General features: G+C 39.1%; 1 protein-coding gene and 1 pseudogene across 1 annotated transcript; one reads left to right on the top strand and one right to left on the bottom strand.

Annotated features, from left to right (window-relative positions):
• Nucleotides 1-109: 109 nt before the first annotated feature.
• NAE1 (NEDD8 activating enzyme E1 subunit 1) lies at nucleotides 110-26,383 on the bottom strand. The gene is made up of 20 exons (XM_035025045.1): nucleotides 26,272-26,383; nucleotides 23,446-23,549; nucleotides 23,297-23,357; nucleotides 21,640-21,670; nucleotides 20,864-20,935; nucleotides 20,453-20,532; nucleotides 19,083-19,192; nucleotides 14,851-14,960; nucleotides 13,505-13,567; nucleotides 13,042-13,105; nucleotides 12,464-12,555; nucleotides 10,351-10,410; nucleotides 10,130-10,263; nucleotides 8,309-8,384; nucleotides 7,964-8,003; nucleotides 5,979-6,065; nucleotides 5,372-5,464; nucleotides 2,676-2,790; nucleotides 2,542-2,591; nucleotides 110-345 (listed from the first exon to the last, which is right to left on the bottom strand). Exons 1-20 carry the CDS (start codon nucleotides 26,322-26,324, stop codon nucleotides 236-238), a joined length of 1,605 nt encoding a protein of 534 aa, XP_034880936.1. The 5' UTR covers nucleotides 26,325-26,383; the 3' UTR covers nucleotides 110-235.
• LOC118023393 lies at nucleotides 15,121-15,429 on the top strand (annotated as a pseudogene).
• Nucleotides 26,384-26,672: the final 289 nt, after the last annotated feature.

Raw genomic sequence — 26,672 nt, 5'->3', positions numbered from 1 at the left:
AATAAAATCTTAAAATAAAATAAATTAAAATTCTAAAAAAAAAAATGGATAGCTTTTATTCTCAGAAAAACGACTGCTTCTTTCCCCCACAAAGAACAAGACTACATTATTACAAATGAGAAAAATGTTTATTAAGGAAACAATTTAACAGTTCTCCCTAGAATTTTACAAACTAGAGCACAACCTGAAGGCAATTACAGTTTAAATCATTAACACACTACATAGGATGCTTATTCTACAACTGGAAAGTTGCTGAAGTTTGTGACATGCCACTATAAATGTAAGTATTATTAAAAATTACAAATTGTTTGGTAATTATTTTGATAACCTCCTGAGCAGCAGCTCCTGCAAGGAAAAAGGAGAAAAGCAAATCTTTGAAAAAGGTAAATTTCAAGTTATATAAAAATATCCAATTCTGTAAAGAAAACCTTTCATTTCCAAAAGCAAAAGTGTTTAAAAATAAGCCAAAACAGGCATAGCTTACTGAAGCACATCAAAATCAAGGACTGCAATTTTTTTATAACTATATTATTACAGGAACAAATTTTGTCCTATACATTCACACTTTGGGATATTATGCCACAATTTAAAAGAATGAAGTATTATGGTGGTTTCGAATGCTGATGGTATTTTAAGTCAAGTCAAAACAGTAGTATGGTTGATAGCGCTTTTTAAAAAATACAAATAGGGGCGCCTGGGTGGCTCAGTCGTTAAGTGTCTGCCTTCGGCTCAGGTCATGATCCCAGAGTGCTGGGATCGAGTCCGCATCGGGCTCCCTGCTCGGCAGGGAGTCTGCTTCTCCCTCTCCCACTCCCCCTGCTTGTGTTCCCTCTCTCGCTGTGTCTCTCTCTGTCAAATAAAATCTTTAAAAAAAATAAAAAAAATAAATAAAAAATACAAATAGAAAAAAATTCTCGAAGATGATCCTTATGTTACATTTACCCTGTGCCTACTTTACTTTAATAAAATGGAATAAAGGTGTATTTGTTCTAAATACATTTGTAATTTGGAAACAATCTATATTAAATACCGCCAGGCTGCTATACTCAGTAACAGTCTTATACAGTAAGAAGTTTTGAGTAACTAATCAAAGCAAACAATAGAAAAAACAAAACTACAGAGGAAAAAAAAATTCTTCATCTATTATAATATGAAGCTTCATCTTTTTTTTTTTCTTCTTTCTTTAATGGACAGAAAGAGAGAGACAGCGAGAGAAGGAACACAAGCAGGGGAAGTGGGAGAGGGAGAAGCAGGCTCCCCGCTGAGCAGGGAGCCCGATGCGGGGCTCGATCCCAGGACCCTGGGATCATGACCCGAGCTGAAGGCAGTCGCCTAACCGACTGAGCCACCCAGGCACCCCTGAAGCTTCATCTTTCACAAACATTCATTGATTCAATAAAATATGAGACTCTATTACGTACCAGAAACTCTTCTAGGCACTAGGGATAAAGAACAAAAGAACAAATCCTTGCCCTCATGGATCTTACTTTTTAGTAGAAAGGGAGAGATAATTTACAAGTAAGTAAAATTTACCGTAAGTCAAATGACTCTAAGTGCTAAGGAGAAAAAGCAAGAAAGGGGGATATATATGAGTGCAAGAGGAGTGACTCAGTTTTAAAGTGGGGAGTCAGGAATGGCCTCATATAACATTTTAACAAAGGGAAGGTAACATTTTAACAAAGACCTGAAAGAAGTGGAATATAACTGTTGTGCAGAATATAGAACACGTTATGGACTAAATGTCCTCAAAATTCATGTTAAATCCTTAATACCTAATGTGATAGTATTTGGAGATGAAGATGGTATGGGGGTCTTTGGGAGGTAAACAGGGTCATGGGGTAGGGCCCTCATGATGGGTTTAGTGCCCACATAAGACATCAGAGAGCTTGTGTCCCATCTGTCCTCCCTGAACAAAGACAAGGTTATATAATGGCACACAGCAAGATGGTAGCCACCTACAAGCCACAAACAGGCCTCACCAGAAACCAACTGCCCTGGCCCTGACCTTGGACTTCTAGCCTCCAGGGAGTTTTTATGAAAGAGATGCTAACTTTCATTTGGGCCTTGAAGAACAGGTAGATTTTAGACATGCAAGAAATAGGGAGATTTATGGCAAATGGGCCCTGAGGGTTAAGGATTGTAGGAGCAGGAAATCATAGGGCATGTCTCCAGGAAAAGGAAATAACTTGAAAAAACCAAGGCCAGAAAGGCAGAGTGGAACCAGAACACGGTGTGTTTTTAATGTCAAATCAAGGACTCTGGACTTGTTTTCTGAAGATCATTGTAGTGTGTATATGTTACTGCCAGGGCAGAGGGTTAGTTAAGTAAGAGACGTGATCAGAGCTACGCTTTAGGAAGATCAATGACACTTCACTTTAAGATGGACAGTAGTGGGAGATGAAAAGCAGAGACCAGTAAAATAATCTAAATAACACAATATCCTGCCTCACTGACTCCCCTAGTTAAAACAGCTCAGAAAACCAAACTTCTTAACTGTACTGTGTTACCACAGATGCCAGTCTTCTCATCTATGGAACTCACCCCCTAAGAACGCAGCAATGGTGTGTGGCTCAGCAGCTCCGTATCGGCAACTACAGAAAGAGAGGGAGACGTGAACTTAGATTAGCCTTATGACAAGACAGGTATTATCTTTCCCATGCCCTAAAAATACTCACAATTCATGGACATAGTCATCTTTCACCATTACAGATAATCCATTTTCCTGAAGGAAGCCAGTGAGACAAGACTTCAGCTTTCCTATATCTTCTTCAACTTGGTAGTTAGATACCCCTAAAAATACATATGTCAGTTAATTTTCATTAAAATGAATAATGAAATTCTAAACCAATGGCTATCTACTTTTCTAAATCCAGTTTTAGGTGTTCTAGTCAAAATAGTAAGGAATGAAACTGAAGTAAGAACAAAAATAAGGGTAAGTACGAGACCAATATTTACAACTATCACAAAGCTGTAACAATCAAAGAAACCATCTGAAACCTATTAAAATTTCAAGTTTGGTAAGTCTGCTTTGTTTACTGTTCTATACCCAGTATCTAGAAAAGTATCTGACACATAGTTGGTGCTCAATAATTATCTGACAGAAGAATTAAATGAATAAGAAAGTAATGTTCCATTTATACTCTGTATAAAAAATTATGGTGCTCGGGGTGCCTTGGTAGCTCAGTCGTTAAGCGTCCAACTCTTGATTTTGGCTCAGGTCATGATCTCAGGTCAAGGTCTTGGTCTTGAGATCAAGCTCCACATCAGGCTCTGCGATGGGCATGGAGCCTGCTTAAGATTCTCTTTCCCTCTCCCTCTGCCCCTCCCGCCCTAAAAAAAAATTATGGTGCTTAAAAAAATTATGGTGTTTATTATCCATTTGCAGAAGACTAAATGACACTGAAGACATAAAGCTATAATAGGCAACATTTATTGAACATTAATAAATGCTGGACAGTGTTCTAAGTACCATATATATTAATTGATTTAATCCTCACAAAAACCCTATGAAGTAGGTATTATTATTATCCCCATTTATAGGTGAGAAAACTGAGGCAGACAGATTAAGGTATTTGCCTGAGTTACTTAGCTCCTAAGTAGCAAAACTGGGATATAGGCCTGGGCAGTTCTTAATGATTATACTATGTCTCCAAAGGCAAAGCTATTATTATTACTACCGGAAGGAAAAATACAATTGCTGTAATATTCAAGAATTACTAAAACAAATAATATTTTTTAGCCCTTCTAGTTTAAAAACCATCACTACTCTTCCTCATAATAATAATACCAAGCCTTTATTGAATACTTACAAGGTGCCATGCAGTGTGTTAAGTGATTTTCATACATCACCTACGTAACCCTTACAATCCAAGAGTAGACACTATTATCGCTGTTCCATAAATGAGAAAACTGAGACTTGGAAATACTGACCCACCCAAGATCAAGAGATAGTAAGTGACAGAGCTTAGATCTGAACCTAGGTTCAACTCCAAAGCCTGTGCTCTCTGTGGTAGCTAGTCTCCCAAGATGGCTCCCCAATGAATACTCCTTTGTGCCCTCACGAAGTCCCCTCCCGCTCTTAATCTAAGCTGGCTCTGTGAAGCCAATAGAACATGATGTAAGTGATGTTGTGTGACTTCTGAGGCTAATTCATAAAAAGCCTTGTATGTTCCACCTGGGTCTTTTGGAATGTTAACTTTGGGAAAGCCAGCCACCATGTAAGAAGTCTGCCCTAGGAATACAATGCTAAAAGGAAGCCCCAGTTAGCCATGGAGAGAGATGCCTAACCAGCCCTCAAGCAGTTCCAGCTGTTCCAACTAAAGTGCCAGTCACATGAGTGAAAATGTCTTCTTGGATGTCAAGCCTTCAGATGACCCCAGCCCCAGGCGTCATGCAACTCCGAGAGTGATAACTGCCTAACTGAGCCCAGCCAATCCACAAATTACAAGATAATAATTTACTGTTTTAAACTAGTAAGGTTTAGGATGGTTTGTTATGCAATAAATCAAAAATACAAGCTATCAAACAATACACATAAAGTAATACATATTTGGTGTTTATTCCTTTTCTTTCTGCTGGTAAGCTTGCTCGTTAAGACTGTAACTCAGTGGGCATACTACATCAGTTGGGGCAACAGGTTTTCTGATACTTCTAGAATGTGCTGCTATGCCGTAATACTGCACAATTAAAATTATCATCTTAATAAAAATATTCTGGTCAACTGAAGATCTTTTGAGATTATACCAATTCTCCAATTAACTACATTTACAGACAACAAAAAATAGATTCTGAGCAAAGAAATCCCTACACCTTCAGAGTTTGGAATTCAAGTCACTAGGCATACTTCTTATGGCTTTCCTGTTCCACTAAATTAAACTCAGTGTGAGTCTTAGAAGTAAACTATGGAAACTGACAGGAAAAAAAACATTTTATTCTAGGGGCACCCAGGTAGCTCAGTCGGTTAAGTGTCCGACTCTTGATTTCAGCTCAGGTCATGATCTCAGGGTTGTGAGATTGAGCCCCGAGTAGGGCTCTTTGCTGGGCGTGCAGCCTGCTTAAGATTCTCTCTTTCTCTTTCCCTTTGCCCCTCCCCCCCAACTCCTCAAAAAAAGAAAAAGTTTTATTCTATAGGCATTCAACCAACATTCTCCTGTAATAGTTTAGAATCAAACATTATTTGCAAATACTTACACTTAAAAAACAAATGGTATTTCCTCCCTGAGATGAAGTAGGTATAAACTGTTTACAATGTAAAATTCAAGCACCACTGCTGTAAACACCCCAAGAACACCCAAGAAACTTTAAGATTTAATTCAATTTAAGTATTTACTCAAGACTTTATTGTATATGATAATGAGATTGCTAGTCTCACCTGGATATCGACCATGTTGTTTATGAAACCTATCAACAGCCCGTAACATTAAATATAATACTATCTCATTATCTGGATTGTCCATGCTGGAAACTGAAAGAGAAAAACAATTCAGTGTAATTTGGATAATTCATTACATAAAAACAATGTAGAACTGAATTTACTATATACTCCAGTTTCAGGATACACGGCAATTCTATCACAAAATTTAAATATTTTGTGACAATAAAATAGAAAATGATAAATAATAGTAAAATAAAGGGAGAGGGAGATATGTTAAGATGAAACTCAATGTTCTTAAGGACTATTAGTTAGTCACATAATCTCTAATGACGTAGTAACGTTCTGACTTTAGCTCTTCTTCATATCACATAACTTACTCAGTAACCTAAAGATGATTTCATGTATATATTAAGTTTTTATTTTGCAGTTATGACTATTTGGAAGTATGACTACTTCTTGGTTTATAGAATAAAATTTACAGTACAATGTTTACATTATCCTATAAATTATCATCATATACTCACTATTAAACACAAAATATTTATTTATACCTCTAAAATTGATTAAAACTAATAACCTAGCATCAAAGGATTATTATACTTACTTATTTCCTCCTTGTTAATTGTATCCAAGCCATATTCTTCAGCTAAGGATCGACATCTTACCACTCGAAGAAATGCAGAATTGGTGCCTGAATACAGGAAAGACATTATGGAAGTAAACGGTTGAGATGTGAATATTCCAAATCACAAGTCACTCTAAGAACAGGAAATTTTGGGGGCGCCTGGGTGGCTCAGTCGTTGGGCATCTGCCTTCGGCTCAGGTCATGATCCCAGGGTCCTGGGATCGAGCCCCGCATCGGGCTCCCTGCTCAGCGGGAAGCCGGCTTCTCCCTCTCCCACTTCCCCTGCTTGTGTTCCCTCTCTCGCTGTGTCTCTCTCTGTCAAATAAATAAATAAAATCTTTAAAAAAAAAAAAAAGAACAGGAAATTTTGTATATACTCTTTACAGACATGGAAATGTGAAGAAACGCCTCTTTGGCTCTCATGGTTAGCAGAGAAGGCACTAGAACACAAATCATCTGAAATTCATATCCTTGGCAGTACAACTAGCTCAGCACTGAGTAAGTAGGTGATGGCACCTCTCTGAGCTTGCTTTCATTTGTAAAATGGGGATATTACCTTTGAAAGTTGTTCTGTGGATGAAATGTGCAAGTGTATCAAGTGCATACCTCCCACAATACCTGATAGGACTCAGTGAATAGTCATTTTTATCATTATTACGGATAAGTAGTCCTAAAGGAGAGCATTATATATATTGTGCGCTTTATATATGTAAAACTTTCTTAAAAGAAACCCTTTGTATTATGGAAATTTTCAAACATACCCCAAAGTAGAGAGAAGAGAATTAACTTTCAAGTACCCAACATCCAGCTTCTAATCTGGTATCATATGAGCTAGTAGAGCAAACACAAATTCAAAAACAAGGTGCAAGATTGGTAGTGAAACAAAACAGTAAAACTAAGCCTCAACAAGCACTATGGAAGAGTCATTAAAGGAAGAACATGGATAAATACATTTTAAAGCTGGGGAACGTACAAAATATAGACTTTTGCAGAAGCTTAAGGCAGTAGCTACAGGGAAAAATTCTCAGACAGCATGTAAAACAAATTTTATTATTCTTAAACTAATTTTTTTTTTTTTTTAGATTTTATTTCTTTATTTGAGACAGAGCACAGAGGGAGAGGGAGAAACAGACTCCCTCTTAAGTATTTATTCAAGACTTTGAATAAATTAAGCAGGGAGCCCGATGGACACAGGGCCTAATCCCAGGACCCCAGGATCACGACCTGGACCAAAGGCAGATGCTTAACCAACTGAGCCACTGAGACACCCCTCTTAAACTAATTCTTTTTTTTTTAAAGATTTTATTTATTTGACAGAGAGAGACATAGTGAGAGCAGGAACACAAGCAGGGGGAGTGGGAGAGGGAGAAGCAGGCCTCCTGCGGAGCAGGGAGCCCGATATGGGACTCGATCCCAGGACCCTGGGATCATGACCCGAGCCGAAGGCAGATGCTCAACGACTGAGCCACCCAGGCGCCCCCTCTTAAACTAATTCTTAAATACAAGAAAATGCTTTGGGCCTCCTAAGGAGTTATCAAGATCCCAAGAGCCAACCCACTCTGAAACTGGTTGGCAAAATTCTTAATTCCATCAGTCATTTAACACAGATCAAAGTGAGTATTTAAACCAATATTGTCAATGTACATGTGACTCGAGATTTCACATCCAAAGTCTTCACATAAAACTTTCCCAAACTATTTAAAAGTAATAAGCTGAAAATAATTCTGTATTGACAATTTTCAACTGACCTTCATGTCTTTTCAGCACTGCCATAGACAGATAAGCTCTATCACTGACCGTCTTAAAACACCCTCTCCCTTTATTATGAGGGGAAAAAAACACCAACTCTTAGTAATTCTTATCTATACCACTGAGACCATGGAAAATTTTTAATGTTAGCCATTTAAAATTCCTGAAAACATTTCGATCAAGCGAAGTAAAGAAATTAATTCAAGGGGACTTACAGAGTAATTTTAATTCTTTCTCTGAAATGGACTCTGGTGCCTGTAAAGACAGAAATGCAGGTTTTGCTCCAGTATATAAGAGGAGATGAACACAGACTGCAGCACAAAGCCAATCACTGGGAGATGGAGAGGCTTTCCCCAAGCACTGGAAGAGCACTGTAAAAACACCTTGTTTCCTTAGTGAAGGCCTTTCTCATTAGCCAGGTCAGAGATCCCTCTAAAGAAGCCTAGAACCAGGCCACACCCTCTATCTCTAAACCTTTTTGGCCACTGGAGTTATGCAATCAGGCCAAATGGAGCCCTACTGTCCGTGAAAGGCACAGTACGCTCGGCTCAGCAGCTTACCTGGCCGATAGACTGCAACAATTTGGCAACATGATTACCCACAGCAGCAGCATCTTTCTTTGCTTTTTCACGGTAACTGGAAAAGAACAACAAACAGCTGTTTTCAACAATTTTTAAAGTTAGCAAAATTTAAATATCACCATGAAGCAAATTTCTTTCCTTTTCATGAAAAAATACTGGTCTGGTAACATACAATGTAAAAATGCCATGGAAATGCTAGCAGCAGCAGCTGTTAGTGGCTGGGAATCTCCCCAGTGTTGGTGATGGACTCTTGGAATGTACTAATGCCTGAGCTCCCTCTATAATTAACAGCAATTTAAAAACTACCCTCCTAGAGGGATCCACGATCCATGCTTCTGGGAGGACCTGACTACGTATGTTACTGAAGAACATGATTTATCTCCTTGAAGTTAAATCCAAGGAAAGTCAAATACTTCAAAACTGTCTATCTCCAGGGACGCCTGGATGGCTCAGTCAGTTAAGCATCGTCTGCCTTTGGCTCAGGTCATGATCCCAGGGTCCTGGGATCAAGCCCCATATCAGGATCCCTGCTCAGTGGGGAGCATACTTCTCCCTCTCCCTCTGCTGCTCCCCCCTTGTGCGCATGCTCTATTTCAAATAAATAAATAAAATCTTTAGAAAGAAAAAAATTCATGTAGAAAAAACAAATTCATGTAAAACCTATAAGGTCTATTTACACTTTCATTCTCTGAAGATGATCAGTGTTAAGCTGACTACCTTGATTGTGAGGTCATACTTCCGTCTATCCTCAGCTGACTTTCCCCAAGTTTTAAATAATTGAACTTTTAGACTAGGACAACAAAGGTGTGTTAGACAGTGGCTGAGGTGAAAAATACAATGTCTAGAGAACAGAGATCTTCTGTGTGACATCATTTGGTCCTTGAGGAACCCAAACCAGTGGCCCTGGATTCATCAGCAACATGCCTAAACTACATAAGGGTAATATCCACTGAGATCCATACTTATGACAGTCTACCTGGGTTCAGGCTAGTGACACTTAAGAGAGCTGGTGTCCATCTACAGTCACAAACTCTTTAAATTATGAAACATTTTGATAAAATATTCATCAAACTAAAGACTTCAAAGTTTTAAGTTATAGATAAAAGTTCCTATAGGGCCATAGTTAAGAGTATAGAGCTGGGGGGCATCTGACTCTTCTTGGTTTCAGCTCAGATCATGATCTCAGGGTCGTGGGATCAAGCCCTGCATTGAGCCCTACCTCAGCCTCTGTGCTCAGCAGGGCGTCTGTTTCAGGTTCTCTCTCTTCCTCACCCTCTGCCCCTACCCTTCATGCTTGCTCTCTCTCTCTCTCTCCCTAAAAAAAAAAAGAGTATAGAGCTGGGTTTCATGGGTTCGAATCCTGACTCTATTTCCCAGCTATCTGACTCTGAATAAATTACCTTTTCTATGTTTCAGTTTCCTCATCTGTAAAACTGGGAAAATAATAGTATCTCTCTCATGGGGTTGTTGTAAATATTAAATTAGTTAATACATAGAGCAGTTCATAGCACAGAGTTAAATGGTCAAATATTAGGTTTTTATCATGAAAGATGAAAGAAAAAATCTGCCCCCTAGTCAGTAGATGGGAACTCTCTGTACTTTCTGCTCAATTTTCCTATAAACCTAAAACTATTCTAAAAATAAGATCTATTTTAAAAAGTCTGCCCGTAAGTTTTTTTAGCTTATTTTTAAAAACTGTAACAGACTTGCATTTGATTTCTGATAGAGTGGTAAAATATGTTCATCTGTACTATAAACAAGTTAATTTATTGGTAACAGAGTTTGAAAACAGTGACTTACACATTTTGCAGCTTTATATATTTGCTTGAATCTGCGATCATATCAGGAATTGTGCCTCGAACAGGTAAATTTCCCTGACCCTCTTTGGCCACAAATTCCTTTAAGGCACGAGCTAAAATCCAAAATGATGGAGTCTAAAAGAGTAAGAAAAAAATTAGTATTAAATGGCATCTGAATTTGACCCAAAGGTTAAGATGGCACTATTTACTTTTGGTTGTTACCTGTTTGGTGATATTTATGCAGTGATCATCATTAAATATATCTTCAATACTGCTTGGGATCTAACAAAGGAACACAAAACATTTACTTATACTAAGAATGTGCCCATCTGTATTTCCACTCTTTCCCCAAACAAATTCTTTTAATTCCTACATTGTAATCAAATACAAACTTCTGATGTGCTTAGACTTTTTTTGTAAAGATTTTATTTATTTGAGAGAAAGAGAGAGAGAGAGTGGGAGCACGTGTGCACACAAGTGATGAGGGGGAAAGAGGGAGAGGGAGAAGCAGACTCCCTGTTGAGCAGGGAGCCCCACTCAGGGCTCAATCCCAGGACTCTGGGGTCATGACCTGAGCCGAAGGTAAATGCTTAATTGACTGACCCACCCAGCCGCCACCATGCTTATTAGACTTTCATTGAGAATCAGTACCAGACAGAGATTTGATGAGGAAAGAGAGAATGGAAGGAAGTCCCCTCCTGCCCACTGGTGTCAGCATTAAAGACTGACCAGTTCTCTTCCATCATACATGGATTAAAAAGGGAGCCAAAGTCTTTTGATATAGTTACATCTGAAGATATAACAAAGATTTCAGACATTACTAGCAAGCTAGATTTGTAGTCCATGTGTTTCCAGCTTGTCAAAAATGTGAAACCCTTACACCCTAAATCAGGAACTACTGGAAGAGACAACAACTCTGGCAAAAACTAGATAGTTAAATTAAGTACTTTTAAGGCTGGCAAAAATCATCATACATTAATAACAACTATTGAAATTATAGGCTTTGATTCTACAGCTGTGTGGAAAGAAGAAATTTCTTATTGGTAACTTCCTAACTGGTCTCTCTGTTTCTGCTCCCAGTCCCCTACAGTCTATTCTTCTCACAAGAACCAGAATGATTTTTTAGATATATAAGTAACGTCACTCCACGCCCTGCTCAAAATGCTTGAATGGCCCCCTCCCGATCCTAGAACTCCTCATCCTCATCATGTCCTACCCCTCTGTTCTGTGCAAATTTTGTTCATAGCACCTAGTGCATGTATCTGTCTGCTTGGTTCACCATACAGAACCTAACTATGAGAACCTTGGGTTTTTTTTAATTGGGGTAAATTTTACATTCAGTGAAATGAATCTTAAACGTACAGTTTGATGCATTTTGATTACTCTGCGTGTCCTTTTAACCATCACCTCAATTAAGACAAAGAAAATTATCATCACCCCAGAAAACTGATTGATAAAGCACACACTTTAATTACTCAGCAATATTACCTCATTGTCTCCAAAAAGTTTGTAATGACAGCTTAAGTGCTTTCCTAATGTGAAAGACAGCATTTTTTGCCATTTTAAATTATAAGAAAATTCTTAACTTAAAATACCAGTTGTGTTATTCCAAATTTCCCAAAAACCTCACTGGCGAGACCTTAACAACAAAACAAAGGGCATCTAAACAGAGTTATCCTCCAAATAATGTTTTACAATGTCATTAAGAACGTCTTCCATTATATCCAAACAACTACTGTCAAAAGCAGACGCAGGGTAAGATTTAACTTTCAGGCAACACTATTTTGGGCCAGCAAAATATCACCTTCATTATATATTTCCTACACCCAAACTGTTACTATTCACAAATCATGTACTTCAAATAATGTATATAAATCACTGTATCACTAGTATATGCTGAAGCACCGATAACCATTTTAACAAGGACAATACAGTCTTATTAAAACAAGATTCAATCCATATTATAGATATTAATTTCTAACAACTTTACAATTTAGGAAATATTAACTTAAATCTAAAATAAGGGCACCTGGTGGCTCAGTCAATTAAGCCCCTGACTTGTGATTTCAGCTTAGGTCATGATCTCAGGGTGGTGGGATGGAGCCCAGCATCTGGCTCTGCACTCAGCTGGGAGTCTGCTTGGGATTCTCTCCCTCTCCCTCTGCCCCCACCAAATCATGCACACATGCACACATGTTCTCTCGCTTATTCTTTCTCTAAAATAAATAAATAAATGGTTTTTTTAAAAAAAAGAAAAATATAAAATCAACTATTTCAGATGAGGACTTCAGAAAACACCTTTCTTGTATGAATTCCTCAGCAACACTTTTAATACCTGAGTTGTGTTTAGTGCTGTGTTCACATTTTTAATAGCTTCTTCAAAATTCTCTTCATCTTCCGGAGCCCCGTTTTCATTCTTTAGAATTCCTAGTAAAATAGAAATTGGTTAGCAAAAAATAGCCCTTTTCTTCTCACCCCTTTGCTCTCCCTAACATTATGGAAATAACCTCATCAGATCTTAAAAGGGAGGACTGGATACTGAAACTTAAGAAGAAAGAGGCTTATCATTAGTCATTTTTTTATTAATATTAGCAGCTAACCTTTGTTAAGCTTTTACTTTGTATCAGACACTACTAAGTGTACTTCACATTTTACTGTATGAATGAATCCTCACAACAACCCACGAGGTAGTTATCAGCAGCACCCAGTTCCTCATTCACAGATGAGGAAACTATCAGTAGTTATTTAAAAAACTATATGATGAGTGGCTCCTAAACCTCCCCTGAGAAAAAATAAAATACAAGCTCATGATGGCACTGTCTGACAAAGCCACTGACAGAAATCCAACAAACAGCTTCAAGCAATTTGCTTTTCAAACTTTATACAACATTCAACTGTATCCCATCATATTACCTTGTCTAATCAAATCTCTGAAGTCTTCTTTTTCTTTATACGTTTTAGGTATTCGTCCATTTGTCTAAATTGGTTAGAAATTTTTAAATTCTAGTTATAAAAAATCAAAACATGGAAACTGAGAGTCCCAAGTTTCCCCCATTCTCCCATCCACATGAGATTTCATCAGCAAATACCTCAGTGAAATCAGAGACTGACTTGAAAGAAAACAAAAACTGTGAGCCATTTCTCTACATTCATTCCCCACTGCCAGTTTCAGAATGACATTTACTGATATTTCATTTTGTTAATAAAAATATCAGTATCAAAAGAGGTACTGCCAGATTTAAACAGAAAAGCACCCACCTCCTCTATAACCATATAAAGAAAAGAATTAATCTCCCACTTTCCTCCACTGAAATCCTTTATAATAAATTGAAAATACAGTCATATATGAAATTTGTGTTTTTAAAAAAGGACGTACTTCACTATACCACTGTGCTAAATATTTAGCTACGATCACAATCCATGGAGTATGGCTATGGTCCTAAAAACGAAAGAAAAACCAAAGAAAATGTCAGTATTAGTTAACATTAATTAGTTTACATTTAGTTTTTATCACATCATCTCATTTTCAACAAATCCAACAGTAATTATGATCATCTCCCACTATATGTAGTATAATGAATGGAGGAAAATGAACTGCATTAATGAAAATGGCTTTACAGGGGCGCCTGGGTGGCTCAGTTGGTTGAGCGATTGCCTTCAGCTCAGGTCATGATCCTGGAGTCCTGGGATCAAGTCCCACATCGGGTTCCCTGTTCGGCAGGGGGTCTGCTTCTCCCTCTGACCCTCTTCCCTCTCATGCTCTCTGTCTCTCATTCTCTCTCAAATAAATAAATAAAATCTTTAAAAAAAAAAAATGGCTTTACAAACTTTTTTTAGAAGCAATATCCAATTTAGTCCTAATATGGCAGGTTTGTACTAAGACTGTCCCCATTTTACCGTCAATAAAAGAGTCTCAGAGATTGCCACCTGAAGAGAAAGCTCAAATCTCTTGATTTCAGATACCAATCCTAGACTGAGAAAACTCTGTTTTCTGGTCAAATACCTGCATTTTAATTAATACATGGGTAGGAAAAAAACCACATACTCCCTAAGTTACATAGTCTATTATAAATATCATTATTTCTATAATGAAATATGGAGTTGCTTTGGTAACTCTTCAAACACTAAAAATAACTTTCAAGAGGAATTAATTTCAACAAACACCCACCCCAAATTCACACTATTTTAAAAAGTACATCTAATTGTTTACAAAAGGGTTATGAAGAAGGCTGCTGGGATGTTATTACCCAATTTCTTTTTTTTTTTTTTTTAAAGATTTTATTTATTTATTTGACAGAGAGAGGCAGTGAGAGAGGGAACACAAGCAGGGGGAGTGGGAGAGGGAGAAGCAGGCTTCCGGCGGAGCAGGGAGCCCGATGCGGGGCTTGATCCCAGGACCCTGAGATCATGACCTGAGCCGAAGGCAGACGCTTAACGACTGAGCCACCCAGGCGCCCCTATTACCCAATTTCTTGACGTGGGTGTTGATCACACAGATATGTTCAGTTAATGAACTGCTCTTCAAAAAAAAAAGCTTTTCAAATTTTGGTGGAAAACAAATTTATTTCAAACAAATTAAGTACAATGTTGTTACTATGTAATCTGGATGACAAGAATATGGATGTTTATAATATTTTCTCACTATGGTGTAATTCAAAAACCTTAGGTTAAAAAAAAATCTTTTAATCCATCTGTAAATGGAAGGTCATACATACTACCAACCTTTTTTTCCATATGATCCAAATCATAAGACTGAAAATGTTCTCTCAGTTCAGGAAATGGCTTATCCAGTCGTAGATCCTCTAATGCATTATCTGGATGAGATTCTATTACTGTGAAACAAATAATCCCAAAACATAGACTTCTTTAGCGATACTTCTGGAATACACTACATTATAGGGACTTAAGAAATCTATAATTTCTGAGAGAGTGGGACATCCGGCTTGCAAGCAGGCAGATTCGTTTTGCATGTGATAAAAGAGCGACTTAAAAATGGGTGATGTTGAGAAAGGGCAAGAAGATTTTTGTTCAGAAGTGTGCCCAGTGCCATACCGTGGAAAAGGGAGGCAAGCACAAGATTGGCCCAAATCTTCATGGTTTATTTGGTCGAAAGACATGTCAGTCCCCTGGATTTTCTTACACGGATAACAACAAGAACAAAGACATCGCCTGGGGAGAGGAGACATTGATGGAGTATTTGGAGAATCCCAAGAAGTACATCCATGAACAAAAATGATCTTCACTGGCATTAAGACAGGAGAAAGAGCAGACTTGACAGCTTATCTCAAAAAGGGCTACTAAGGAGTAATAGTTGGCCACTGCCTTATTACAAAACAAAAATGTCTCATGACTTTTTCTTATGTGTACCATATTTAAATTGATCTCATACACGAGAATTCGGATCATGAATGGCTGATAGAATATTTCTTTTGGACAGTCCCGATTTAAATAAGATGGGCTCGTGGTTAAATGAATAGGATCAGCTTTTTGAACTTTGATAGTAATTCTGGTTCAGCAAGTGCTGTCACTGTTTTCCCCTTCCAGAGATTCAATTACAATTGATTAGTAATGGTCAGCTTTTCACAGAGATGGTAAATGCCATCTCTAAACTTATAGAAGATTAGTTTTATATTTAGACTGATATAACTGGTTATATTAATACATATGTAAATACTGAGGAAATCCCTTCACTGTCTCAGAACAGCAAGACTCAGCTGTGTTCCAAGTTGTGTTTGTTAGCCTGTTAAAGGCAAGGGCTGAAGATAAGCTGGCAGTGTCCACTTTATCTTTTTGGTCTTAACTATGCCAATGCGGTTAAAATTCCCTGCATCTAAAATGTTGCCTTTTGCTTAATGAAAGGCATTTTAGTGTGGTTTATGTACAATATTAAATAAAGAATACTTAACACTTCTCACATTTTATAGATGATCTGTAAGGTCACATGCTTTTAAAATTCTGTGTGACAAGATATAGCAGCAGATTTGGCTTGTGGATTCTTCACTAAGTCAGACTAAGTTATAATTCAGGATTGTCTTCTAAACAGCTATTCAAAGACACAACTGTGGAATTACCATATATGTATGATTGGTAATGGTGCTTTTGCCAACTCGTTAGAAGGGTGAAAAATGAAAAGATATATCATCAGCACAAGTCTGTAAATTATGTGATAAGGCTTAAGATAATTAAAAACAAAATCACAGATCATGAAAAAAAGAAATCTATACTTTCTAAATGGGCATAGGACCTACAGGTTTTTTTTCTGTTTCTTTTTTTTTTTCTCCCAAGGAACTGATTTTATTTAATTTTTTTTTTAATTTTTTTTTTTTTAAGATTTTATTTATTTATTTGAGAGAGAGAATGAGATAGAGAGAGAGCGTGGGGGGGGAGGGTCAGAAGGAGAAGCAGACTCCCTGCTGAGCAGGGAGCCCGATGCAGGACTCGATCCTGGGACTCCAGGATCATGACCTGAGCCGAAGGCAGTTGCTTAACCAACTGAGCCACCCAGGCGCCCCTGATTTTATTTTTTAATTTTTTAAAGTAAGCTCCACGCCCTATGTGGGGCTCGAACTCACAACCCCAAGATCAAGAGTCACATGCTCCACCAACTGAGCCCGACAGGCACCCCTTTTCTGTTCATGATTGAGATAAATTTATATACACATATATATTTACATTTTTCTAAATGCACAAATCATAAGTGGACTATAGTTTTAGTAAGAGTAAACTCAAAATTCCTCTAGAGCTGAATTTTCTTGCTATTATAATTTTAAAAGACCAAAACTGATAAAATATGTGTTCAGATAGTACTTAACAATCTACCTTTCCCCTCCTGTGGTCTTCAATAGACATCATCACCATCTACCTAGACCTCTTCCCTAGAAACCTGATGGTTATCCTTTACTTTTTTTTTTTTTTAAGATTTTATTTTTAAGTAATCTCTGCACCCAAAGTGGGACTCGAACTTTCAACTCCAAGATCAAGAGTTGCATGCTCTTCTGACTGAGCCAGCCAGGTGTCCCTATCCTTGATTTCTTTCTTCCTTGGCCCAACATCAGTCATTACACAGCCTAATATCACAGTTCTCCATATGGCGGGAGTACAGGAATGTGTAATTTCGGTGAGTGTTTAGAGCTAGGCCTAGTTCTGTCACTTGCTAGCTGTGTGACTTTAGGCAAATAACTTAATCTCTGTGCCTCAGCATCCTCATCTGCAAAAAGCAGATATAACAGTATCTACCTTATAAGGATTTTGGAAAGATTACATGAAATAATCCACATTACAGCAGGCACACAGCCAGCAACGTTAATTATTATTTACCCCTTTATTATTATTATTTATTATTATTATTTACCCCCTCTTCCCTATCCTTGTAATATCTGCCTTAGGTCAGGGGCTCGGTCTCTGTCTCTCTCACCTAGTTACGCCACTGGAAATTTCCTAACAGCAACCCCTGCCTCCAATCTTTGCTCCTTCAAACCCATTCATTCTCCACCCCACTTCAGGGTATACATTTGAAATAAAATTTTCTCCCTGTCACTCTCCCACTTACAACTCTTAAAGGGCCTACTACCACCTGCCGAGAGCTGATGCCCAGAAGCCACCCCCTAACTGCCCAGGCAGATACTACTCCCCCGTGATACTACCAACACCAATGGCTATCACTACGCCAGCAGAGTTCCCTGGCTCAGAGCCATGCAGGAATACTGAATGAAAACTGGATGATGATTTAAGCTTAAAAATTTCTAAGTAGGGGCACGCCTGGTGGCACAGCCAGTTCAGCGTCCGACACTTGGCTCTGGCTCAGGTCATGATCTCGGGGTCATGAGACTGAGTCTCACGTGCGGCTCCCACTCAGTGTGGAGTCTACTTGAGATTCTCTCTCTCCCTCTGCCCCTCCTGCACGTGCTCACTCTCTCTCTCTCAAATACATAAATAAAATCTTTTTTTTTTAAATTTGTAAGTAAAGGTCTAATATCATCCTTGAGCTAATGCAAGCTTACCTATATATGACTTCAGTCTCCTATAACACTGTTTCCTTGGAGCAGTAGTTAGGTAAATGCCTTGCTTATTGTGTAGAACTGTACCTGAACTGGGGGAGCCTAATGCCTCTATGAGAATGGAATGAAAGATTGGTAGAGAAAAGCTGGTACGACGTCCATGTGTCACTGTGACCCACATACTGTGGCTCTCACCTGTAGCAGCCCTACACGCCCTATGTGGGTTGAGAGGCAAAAAAAACTAGGGACTTGTTTTGCTCCTGGGCCTCCTAATAAGATGAAGAAGCTGTACTTGTTGTATCTCTTGCTTTGTACCCTTCTATAACACTAAGTAAAGGAAATATTAAAGACTATTGATTCTGATTGCCACTCTGAACCTGTAACCAGAGTTGTGCTGTTAAAATTTACTTTGTAATTTATTTATTTATTTATTTATTTAAAGATTTTATTTATTTATTTGACAGAGAGAGACACAGCATGAGAGGGAATACAAGTAGGGGGAGTGGGAGAGGGAGAAGCAGGCTTCTCTCCGAGCAGGGAGCCCAATGTGGGGCTCGATCCCAGGACCTGGAATCATGACCTGAGCCGAAGGCAGACCCTTAACGATTGAGCCACCCAGGCGCCCCTAAAATTTACTTTGTAATTTAATACTGACTTTCTATGGGGCACCTGGATGGCTCAGTCGGCTAAGTGTCTGCCTTCGGCTCAGGTCATGATCCCACGGTCCTGGGATCGAGCCCTGCATCAGGATTCCTGTCAGTGGAGAACCTGCTTCTCCCTCTCCCTCTGTTGCTCCCCCCTGCTTGTGCTCTCTCTCTGTCTGTCTCTGGAATAAATAAATTAAAAAATAAATAAATAAATAAAAATAAAAAACAAAATTGATTTTCTAAATTGTCAGGTTTCTAAAAGTGTAGCTAAAGCAACCAATGGCAAGCCCCATAGGTGCAACAGACTTACCTGGATGTTCTTTTATAATGATCCTCATATAACCAACTAGTCCATATGTCCTACAGATCAAAAGAGGTATTTGTGAATTCCAAAGGACATCCGCTAAACGTAGTAATGTACTGTAAAGGAAAGCACAATAAATAAGAACATAAGCAAATGGATATAGGCCAAACATGAAAACACTCTAAAATAAAGCAACTTTCTTACTAAGTAATAAATGCAAAGATATATCTATTATATTTACACAAGCAGATCATGGATACACTGAAAAGCAATTCCACAAGACTGCAGCCTCACAGAAAGTGTATCTCTTGGACTAGAGGAACATGAAAGCCTCCTCTTTTGTATTAGGGAGAATGTTATTGAAAGACACTTCTACTTCTTACACGTTTCCATAATGATAAAGAAAATATCTATAAAACCCTTATCTACACCCCCAAGCACACTCTATAATTCTAACTAGGTTTTTTTTTTCACTAAAAAATAACCGATGTTTAATTTAACTGCTCTAAATATAGTAGGAAAAGTTTCACATCTCAGTATTTTTCTCTTCCCCATCTTTTTGATGTTGGAGACTTATAAGCACTTCCATTAAAGGTTTCTGTGGAGTTTAAGAACTTTAAGAACTACAGGGGTGCTGGGTAGCTCAGTCAATTAAGCATCCGACTCTTGATTTCGGCTCAGATCATGATCTCAGGGTCGTGAGACAGAGACCCACACCAGGCTCCGTGCTCAGCGGGGAGTCTTCTTGAGATTCTCTCTCCCTCTCCCTCTTGCCCCCCCTCACCTGCTCTCTCTCTCTCAAATAAATAAGTCTTTAAAAAAAAAAAAAAAAAAAAGAGGGGCACCCGTATGGCTCAGTCAGTTAAGCAGCAGCCTTCAGCTCAGGCCACCATCTTGGGGTCCTGGGATTGAGCCCTGCATGAGGCTCCCTGCTCAGCAGCGAGTCTGCTTCTCCCTCTGCCCCTCCCCCCGACTCTAAACTCTCTGTCTCGGTCTCTTTCTCTCTCTCAAATAAATAAATAAAATCCTTAGGGGTGTCTGGGTGGCTCAATCGTTAAGCGTCTGCCTTTGGCTCAGGTCATGATCCCAGGGTCCTGGGATCGAGCCCCGCATCGGGCTCCCTGCTTGGAGGGAAGCCTGCTTCTTCCTCTCCCACTCCCCCTGCTTATGTTCCTGCTCTCGCTCTCTCTCTGTCAAATAAATAAATAAACTCTTTAAAAAAAAATTTAAATAAAATAAAATCTTTAAAATAAATATATTAATTTAAAAATTTTTTTAAATAAAGAATTTTAAGAACTATAGTCTTTGCAGAGAAAACAAAACTATGCAAATCTAATAAGAGACTAAAATAAAAATGAATTAACATAAAAATTTACCTTTCAGGAAGCTGAGTTGCAACCACAATGGTAAACCTACAGAAAAACGAAGGATCATTGTCTAGAAGGTTTTCTGGACTCTAAATAGGACACAGGAAAAAAATTAAACAATTTTATAATCATGTTAAACATGGCAGAAACAGTTAAGCTATTTTAGAACAAATGAGGCAACATGTTAGACTCCAGTGTTAAAGTAATTCAACTCTTAAATATACAAAGATTCAAAATTCTAAATGCTAGGGCACCTGGCTGGCTCAGTCAGTATAACAGGTGACTCTTGATCTCGGGGTCACCAGTTCGAGCCCCATGCTGGGCGTAGAGATTACTAAAATAAACTCAAAATTCCAAACTCTTAGGGCTCTGAATTATTAAAAAATTACATTTCCACATATATATATATACCATATATACCTCTTCCACAAAACTCCCGGAGACATCGTTATTTAATTCTTGTAAGAATTCCATGGCAGCCTGAGCTCGGTTCTTTAAAAAAAAAGAGCATTTGACTTGAATTAGAAAAAATTTGGTTAAAATATAACCACTCAATTTACAGATCAAGCAAACATATTATAAAACTTCCCAAATTTCATGCATAGCTATGACAATTCTGCTTTTCATAGTATTTAAGCTGAGGTTCAATCACAATATTTCTTTAAATACTACTTAAAGACTATATTATTTGTACCCAACTTTTCTGAGCAGGCAAATGACCAGAAAACCTTGGGTAGCAGGCAGAGATATTCTGGACCAAGTTTAGACTCACTCTAACCTCCCACATTTATAATCCTGTATGAGAGGTCAAAGAAACAGTCATTTCCATTCAGAACACTGTATTAAGTTGACTATTATGGCTTTGTAAGAATTTTAATACGGAACATACAAAAATAAAAGATATGCTGGCTAACTCTTAAAAATCTTGTTAACCAGAATATTCCATCCTCCTTATGTTAATCTCAAGGTTTAGCTTTAATACAGGATACAGCATAAAAACATAGACAGTACGTTTAAGTTCTTAAACCACCAAGCATATAAAGATTTGCGAGATTTAAAAAAAATAAAGCTAATTTAACTTTTTTCTCAGAGAAATAAAAGCTCTTTGAACGTCAAAGCTTTCCAAGCAATCAAAATACAGTGGCATCATTAGATGCTCAAACACAGCTATATTCTATAATAAACCGATGGTTTACCTTGCCGATGCTGCTTCTTTGAAGGAAAAAACTAGAACAGAATTAAAAAAAAAAATTAAGGGCTTCTTTGACTATAAAGGAAAGGTTATTTGTAACACCAGGTATATTTCATTCATAGTATAAATACTAACTATATTTTAATAATAGATTATTAAATTTATTTAATAACAGCGTTCCTGGAGGAAGATAACAGGATGAAATTTGTAATCAAAGACCAGGCTAATAAATCAATGTTCCCAAAGTGTGTACCACAGAACACAAATTTCATAAGATGCTCTGAGAGAATAAAAGTTCCCTGGCTTGGGCGCCTGGGTGGCTCAGTTGGTTAAGCGACTGCCTTTGGCTCAGGTCATGATCCTGGAGTCCTGGGCTCGAGTCCCACATCAGGCTCCCTGCTCAGCAGGGAGTCTGCTTCTCCCTCTGACCCTCCTCCCTCTCATGCTCTCTGTCTCTCATTCTCTCTCTTGCAAATAAATAAAATCTTAAAAAAAAATTTAAAAATAAATAAATAAATAAAAGTTCCCTGGCTTTACAAAGTTTGTGAAACACCATATGTTATATTTCCCTCTTGGAAATTCATAATAAATATATCACATGATATTAAGAAGGTCTTATCTTAGAGAAATGTTTAACTTCATTTGGCCCATTTCCAAACTCATTTGACCATGGAATCCATTTGCCCATTTAGCAGCTATTAACATTCCGTAGAGCCAGTGTTCCACAGACCACACTTGAGAAGTGCTATATTGAACTGCTTGCTTTTGCAGGTTAACTAAAACAGACTTATTCAGGTTTCCTCCCACATACCCTTGTCATGTCTCAAGGCCCAGATTTGAGGCTGGGCACCATTTTGTAGCATAAAATCAGTGGCTCCATAATCAAAAGAAACCTTATTCTTATCACACACTGCTCTACCAACCAAGTAAGCAAAGATAATAGGACTTTTTCTTTATAGATAGATACCAATAGAAGGGTGCTGTTGTAGATACACTACCACCCAAAGAAAAGATATCAAAGCTCAATATGAACTAAATTCTGACTTTTCTTGAATGTACTCACTGTTGTCATATACTAACAAATACAATGAGAGATTCCAGCCTCCAAGTCTGGAGAAGAACTTGAAATCCAAATCTGGCAATGCTTTGGAAAACTATATTATGATAATCTTTAAAAAATAATATACAGGCCATCTTTAAAACAGCATTTTTATAGAGACAGTGGAGTATACAGAGAGATATACCTGGACTAAGCTCAGAAGAAACACAAATAAAAGGTAATTTTTATTATTCTTGTAATCCAAAAATACAATTTTTTTTTCAAAAATACAATTATTTTAAATTATGTACTAACCCCTAGGGATCAATGCAAGGACTTAGGAATTGTCTAGATTTCACAAATCAAGGAATAAGGACTACTCCTTTGCACTAATAGCAACAATGAAGACAGTAATGATGGGTACCTTTTATTAATGGTCTATCTGCTGGACACGTATAATGACTTACTTCATCCTCACCATAATCCTAAACACAGGGATTATTTCCACCTGAGAGTCAAGTCACCTTGGCTGAGGAGGTGGAGCTGGGATTTAGGCCTTACTCTCCTGTGACAGTGCACTGCTTTCCCTAATATGCATGTGTTTGAAAAGAATAGAACATACTTATTTCCAGCATCCTCTCCGCTGACCTGATTTCCATCGATAATTGTAAATGAACCAATACCTGGAAGACAAAACAGAGTCAGTCAAGGACACATAATTTCTAGTTCAAAACTGTATGGAGTAAATTTACTACCACAAAACTACCTTACCTGGTAGTACCAAGTTTTTAAGAATTTCGGTTCCTGTGGCTGTTGCATTTATTAGGCAAACATGAGCAGATTCTAAAGCCTCTTGCCCATGATCACCCCACAACCTACAAAACAAGACACAAATTCAACACTTCTAAAACTTCCACACAAATCCAACTTTCTTATTTGGATGGTGATCTTTGATCTTCAAAGTGTTCTTGCACAGAATGGCTGATGTGATAACCACAGTAAACACGTGAGACAGGAAGAGCATCAGGTGTTACGGGGACTATAGCTGAGTAACCTAAGATTCAGACAGGCTGATGCTTTGCATGATTAGAAGGGGGTCAAATCTGTACTAAAAACTTGGGTCTTCCAGCTCCTTGTCCATTACTCTTTTCAAGCCAGATAACTTATAGAACAGATATATTAGATATATTCATTAACATTAAAGAACTGCCTTAGACTTAAAACCCATTTGATCCTCTATTTCATTTCTCCTTAAATTACACAGAGCCAGTATATTTAAGATCTTGACATAGAATTTATCACTGTGACATCTCCAAGAGTGATAAAAGCTTTACCAAGAAAACTGAATTACTGTCATATGGAAAGCCTCATGTTGACTTCTATAGGAGTGCTTTAAAATATAAAACCCAATGCTCATTTTAATAGCATGATTAATAAATGCATACATTATCAAACACAAAGATATAATAAGGATCAGAAATATACGTTATAACCTGATTCACACTGGCATATCATTAACAGGGCAAGGTGCATGATCACACATGCATCATGGCATCTGGCCCAGTCTGGTTACCTTCACCCAGAAAGCCTTTTATCCTTCCTTGTCAGTATGGGAAGTATGAAAATCATTAGAAAAATGCCACAGTCTGGAGGACTGACAGGCTTTAATGTGCTTTCCCGGTCACCTGATCAAAAACAGATGCCCTGTTATTGCGTAGCCAGTATGTCCTCCAGAGCATATCACAACTGTAACTATTTCATTTGGTTTTTTATTTGAGGAACATCCATCTCTCCATTCCACTCTAAACTCCATGAGGGCCCAGATAACTCCCTATGTGCACCCCTGGAGCCGCAAATGCCTGGCACGCTGCCTTGCCCAGAGGAAGTGATCACTGAACAGCTGTCAAATGAATGGAGGAATAGCCTAGAAGAACCAGACAGACGGGAAACATCTGTTTTGTTTTTTTTTTGAAAGTAGGGCACACACAAGACAAGATAGATTTGGTTGATGGATGCTTGGGTACTCAGATAGTGAGCCTAAGAGAATACTGGTGCATTTCTAGGTAAGGCGTTTCAAGAAAGAGGCCAGACAAGAAATCAATCCTCTTTGCTCCCATGCTGGCCTAACTATGGAGAGCACGGCCTGGTTGACTCCTGCCCGGCTGTACAACTTTGCTTCTAGCAGCCTCCCTCTGACATCCCAAAACCGATAACCAATTCTCACTATGCAAAGTAAAATTTGGTCCTTAACTGGATGGGACTCAGCAAAAATTCTCAAATTTGAATTCTCAAATTCAAAAATTTTAATAACCTAAAATATCTTCTCAGCTCTTTCTTGTATGGTTATATCTGAATTCAAAACACAAGCAATGCTAAGAATTCACAAAAGAACACAAGTTGGTTACAAGGGCTCTGTCACTTTGCTTCCTTTCCCAGAAGCTTGGGAGCAGAGTGATGTGACTGAGAACAAGCTCTGAAAAAGCCAGAAGGGCCTATGTTTACATCCTGGCTCAAATACATGGGAGACTCTGGACAAGTTATCTAAGTTTCTCCAAGACTCCATTTCCCCATCTATAAAGCCAAGAGAATGTCAGCCTTCAATGCTGCTCTCAGAATTAAGTGCCTGAAGCCCCTAATACAGAACTAAGCTGTAGGTGCATATGGGAGTTCCAGGGGACATATAGGGACATACTGTAACTTCTCCCGGCTTGGGGGGTGGGGCGGTTTCCAGAAAGGATGAGGGCCAAGCATTTGTGTTACTTCCACTGCCTTAACACATAGACGATGCTTAATAAATAAGGAATGGGGTGTGTAAGGAGAAAAGGCAAGGTAGAGGAATTAGCCAAGGACCTGCCTAATGGCTTAGACCTGCAGTGTCCACTAAGGTAGCCATTAACCACATTTGGCTACTGAACACTAAAAATGAGGCTAGCTGGTCGGAACTGGGATGTGCCTACAAGTGTAAAATGCCAGATTTCGAAGACGGCATGAAAAAAGAGGTAAAAAAAAAAAAAATCCGTAATAAATGTTTATATTGATTAAGTGTTAAAATGGTAATATTTTGGATATATTGGGTTAAAGAAACTGTATAAAAATTAATTTCACCTGTTTCTTCTTTTTAATGTGGCTACTAGAAAATGTATAATTACATATGCGGCTCACACAGGACAGGCATTATATTCCTCCTGGACAGCGCTGGCTCAGGACAATCCCTAAAACTCGGCGCTGCTCGGGGCGGCCGGGATGGGGTACACGCGATCCCCCCAATTCTGCTAAATGAGGAGTAAGCGCCCAGCGGGGCGGGGCCGGCTGCCGCCCTGGTGACCCGCCCGACACTGGGGCGGCGAACCTCGAACTGCACACCGCGTGGCGGGAGGGCGGGCGCACCCCTCGGAGGAGAGTTCCGACCCTCAAGGGTCACCCCGGGGCCCCAGGCCGGGGAGCCCCGGGAACCGGCTCCCCAAGCCCAAGACTGCCCGGCCCGGCCCAGCCGGAGGCCTGGAAGAGGCCCGACCGCGCCGCCCGCTCGCTTAGGCCCGGCCGGGACGCAAAGGAGCCCGCCGGCCGGCCCGCCCAACTCGGTGAGCCCTGGCTCACCTCAGCTGCCGGTCGTACTTCTGCTCCTTGAGCAGCTTCCCCGGTTGCGCCATGGCCGCACCCGCCGCGCGAACAGCCGAGCCCCGGCAGAGCACCACCACCACCTCCACCAGCACGCAGGCGCACTGAGCGCCCCTTCGCCGCCTCTGCCGCCCGCGCGCCGCCCGCAGGGGGCGCCACCACCTCACTGCGCACGCGTCGCCAGTCCGCCTGGGAGTACGCGACCACAGCCCCTAGCCGGAACCCGGACAGAGGCGGGTCTTTACCCTGTACTGCTTCCCTGCTAGTCCGCCAGTCTGTGTCTTGGTACGTGCGGTAATCGTGGGGCACTCGGGCCCTGGAATCCGGCAGATTTGGTTTTTAACCACTTACTATTTATGATATCTGCTCTTTGCCTCTCA

The sequence above is a fragment of the Mirounga leonina genome, unplaced genomic scaffold (assembly GCF_011800145.1).
Source record: "Mirounga leonina isolate KUSES-001 unplaced genomic scaffold, KU_Mleo_1.0 Mir_180, whole genome shotgun sequence".
In the NCBI taxonomy this organism is placed as follows: Eukaryota; Metazoa; Chordata; class Mammalia; order Carnivora; family Phocidae; genus Mirounga; species Mirounga leonina.
Note: the sequence above shows the minus strand (reverse complement) of the source record. Positions and strands in the feature narration are given on the sequence as shown.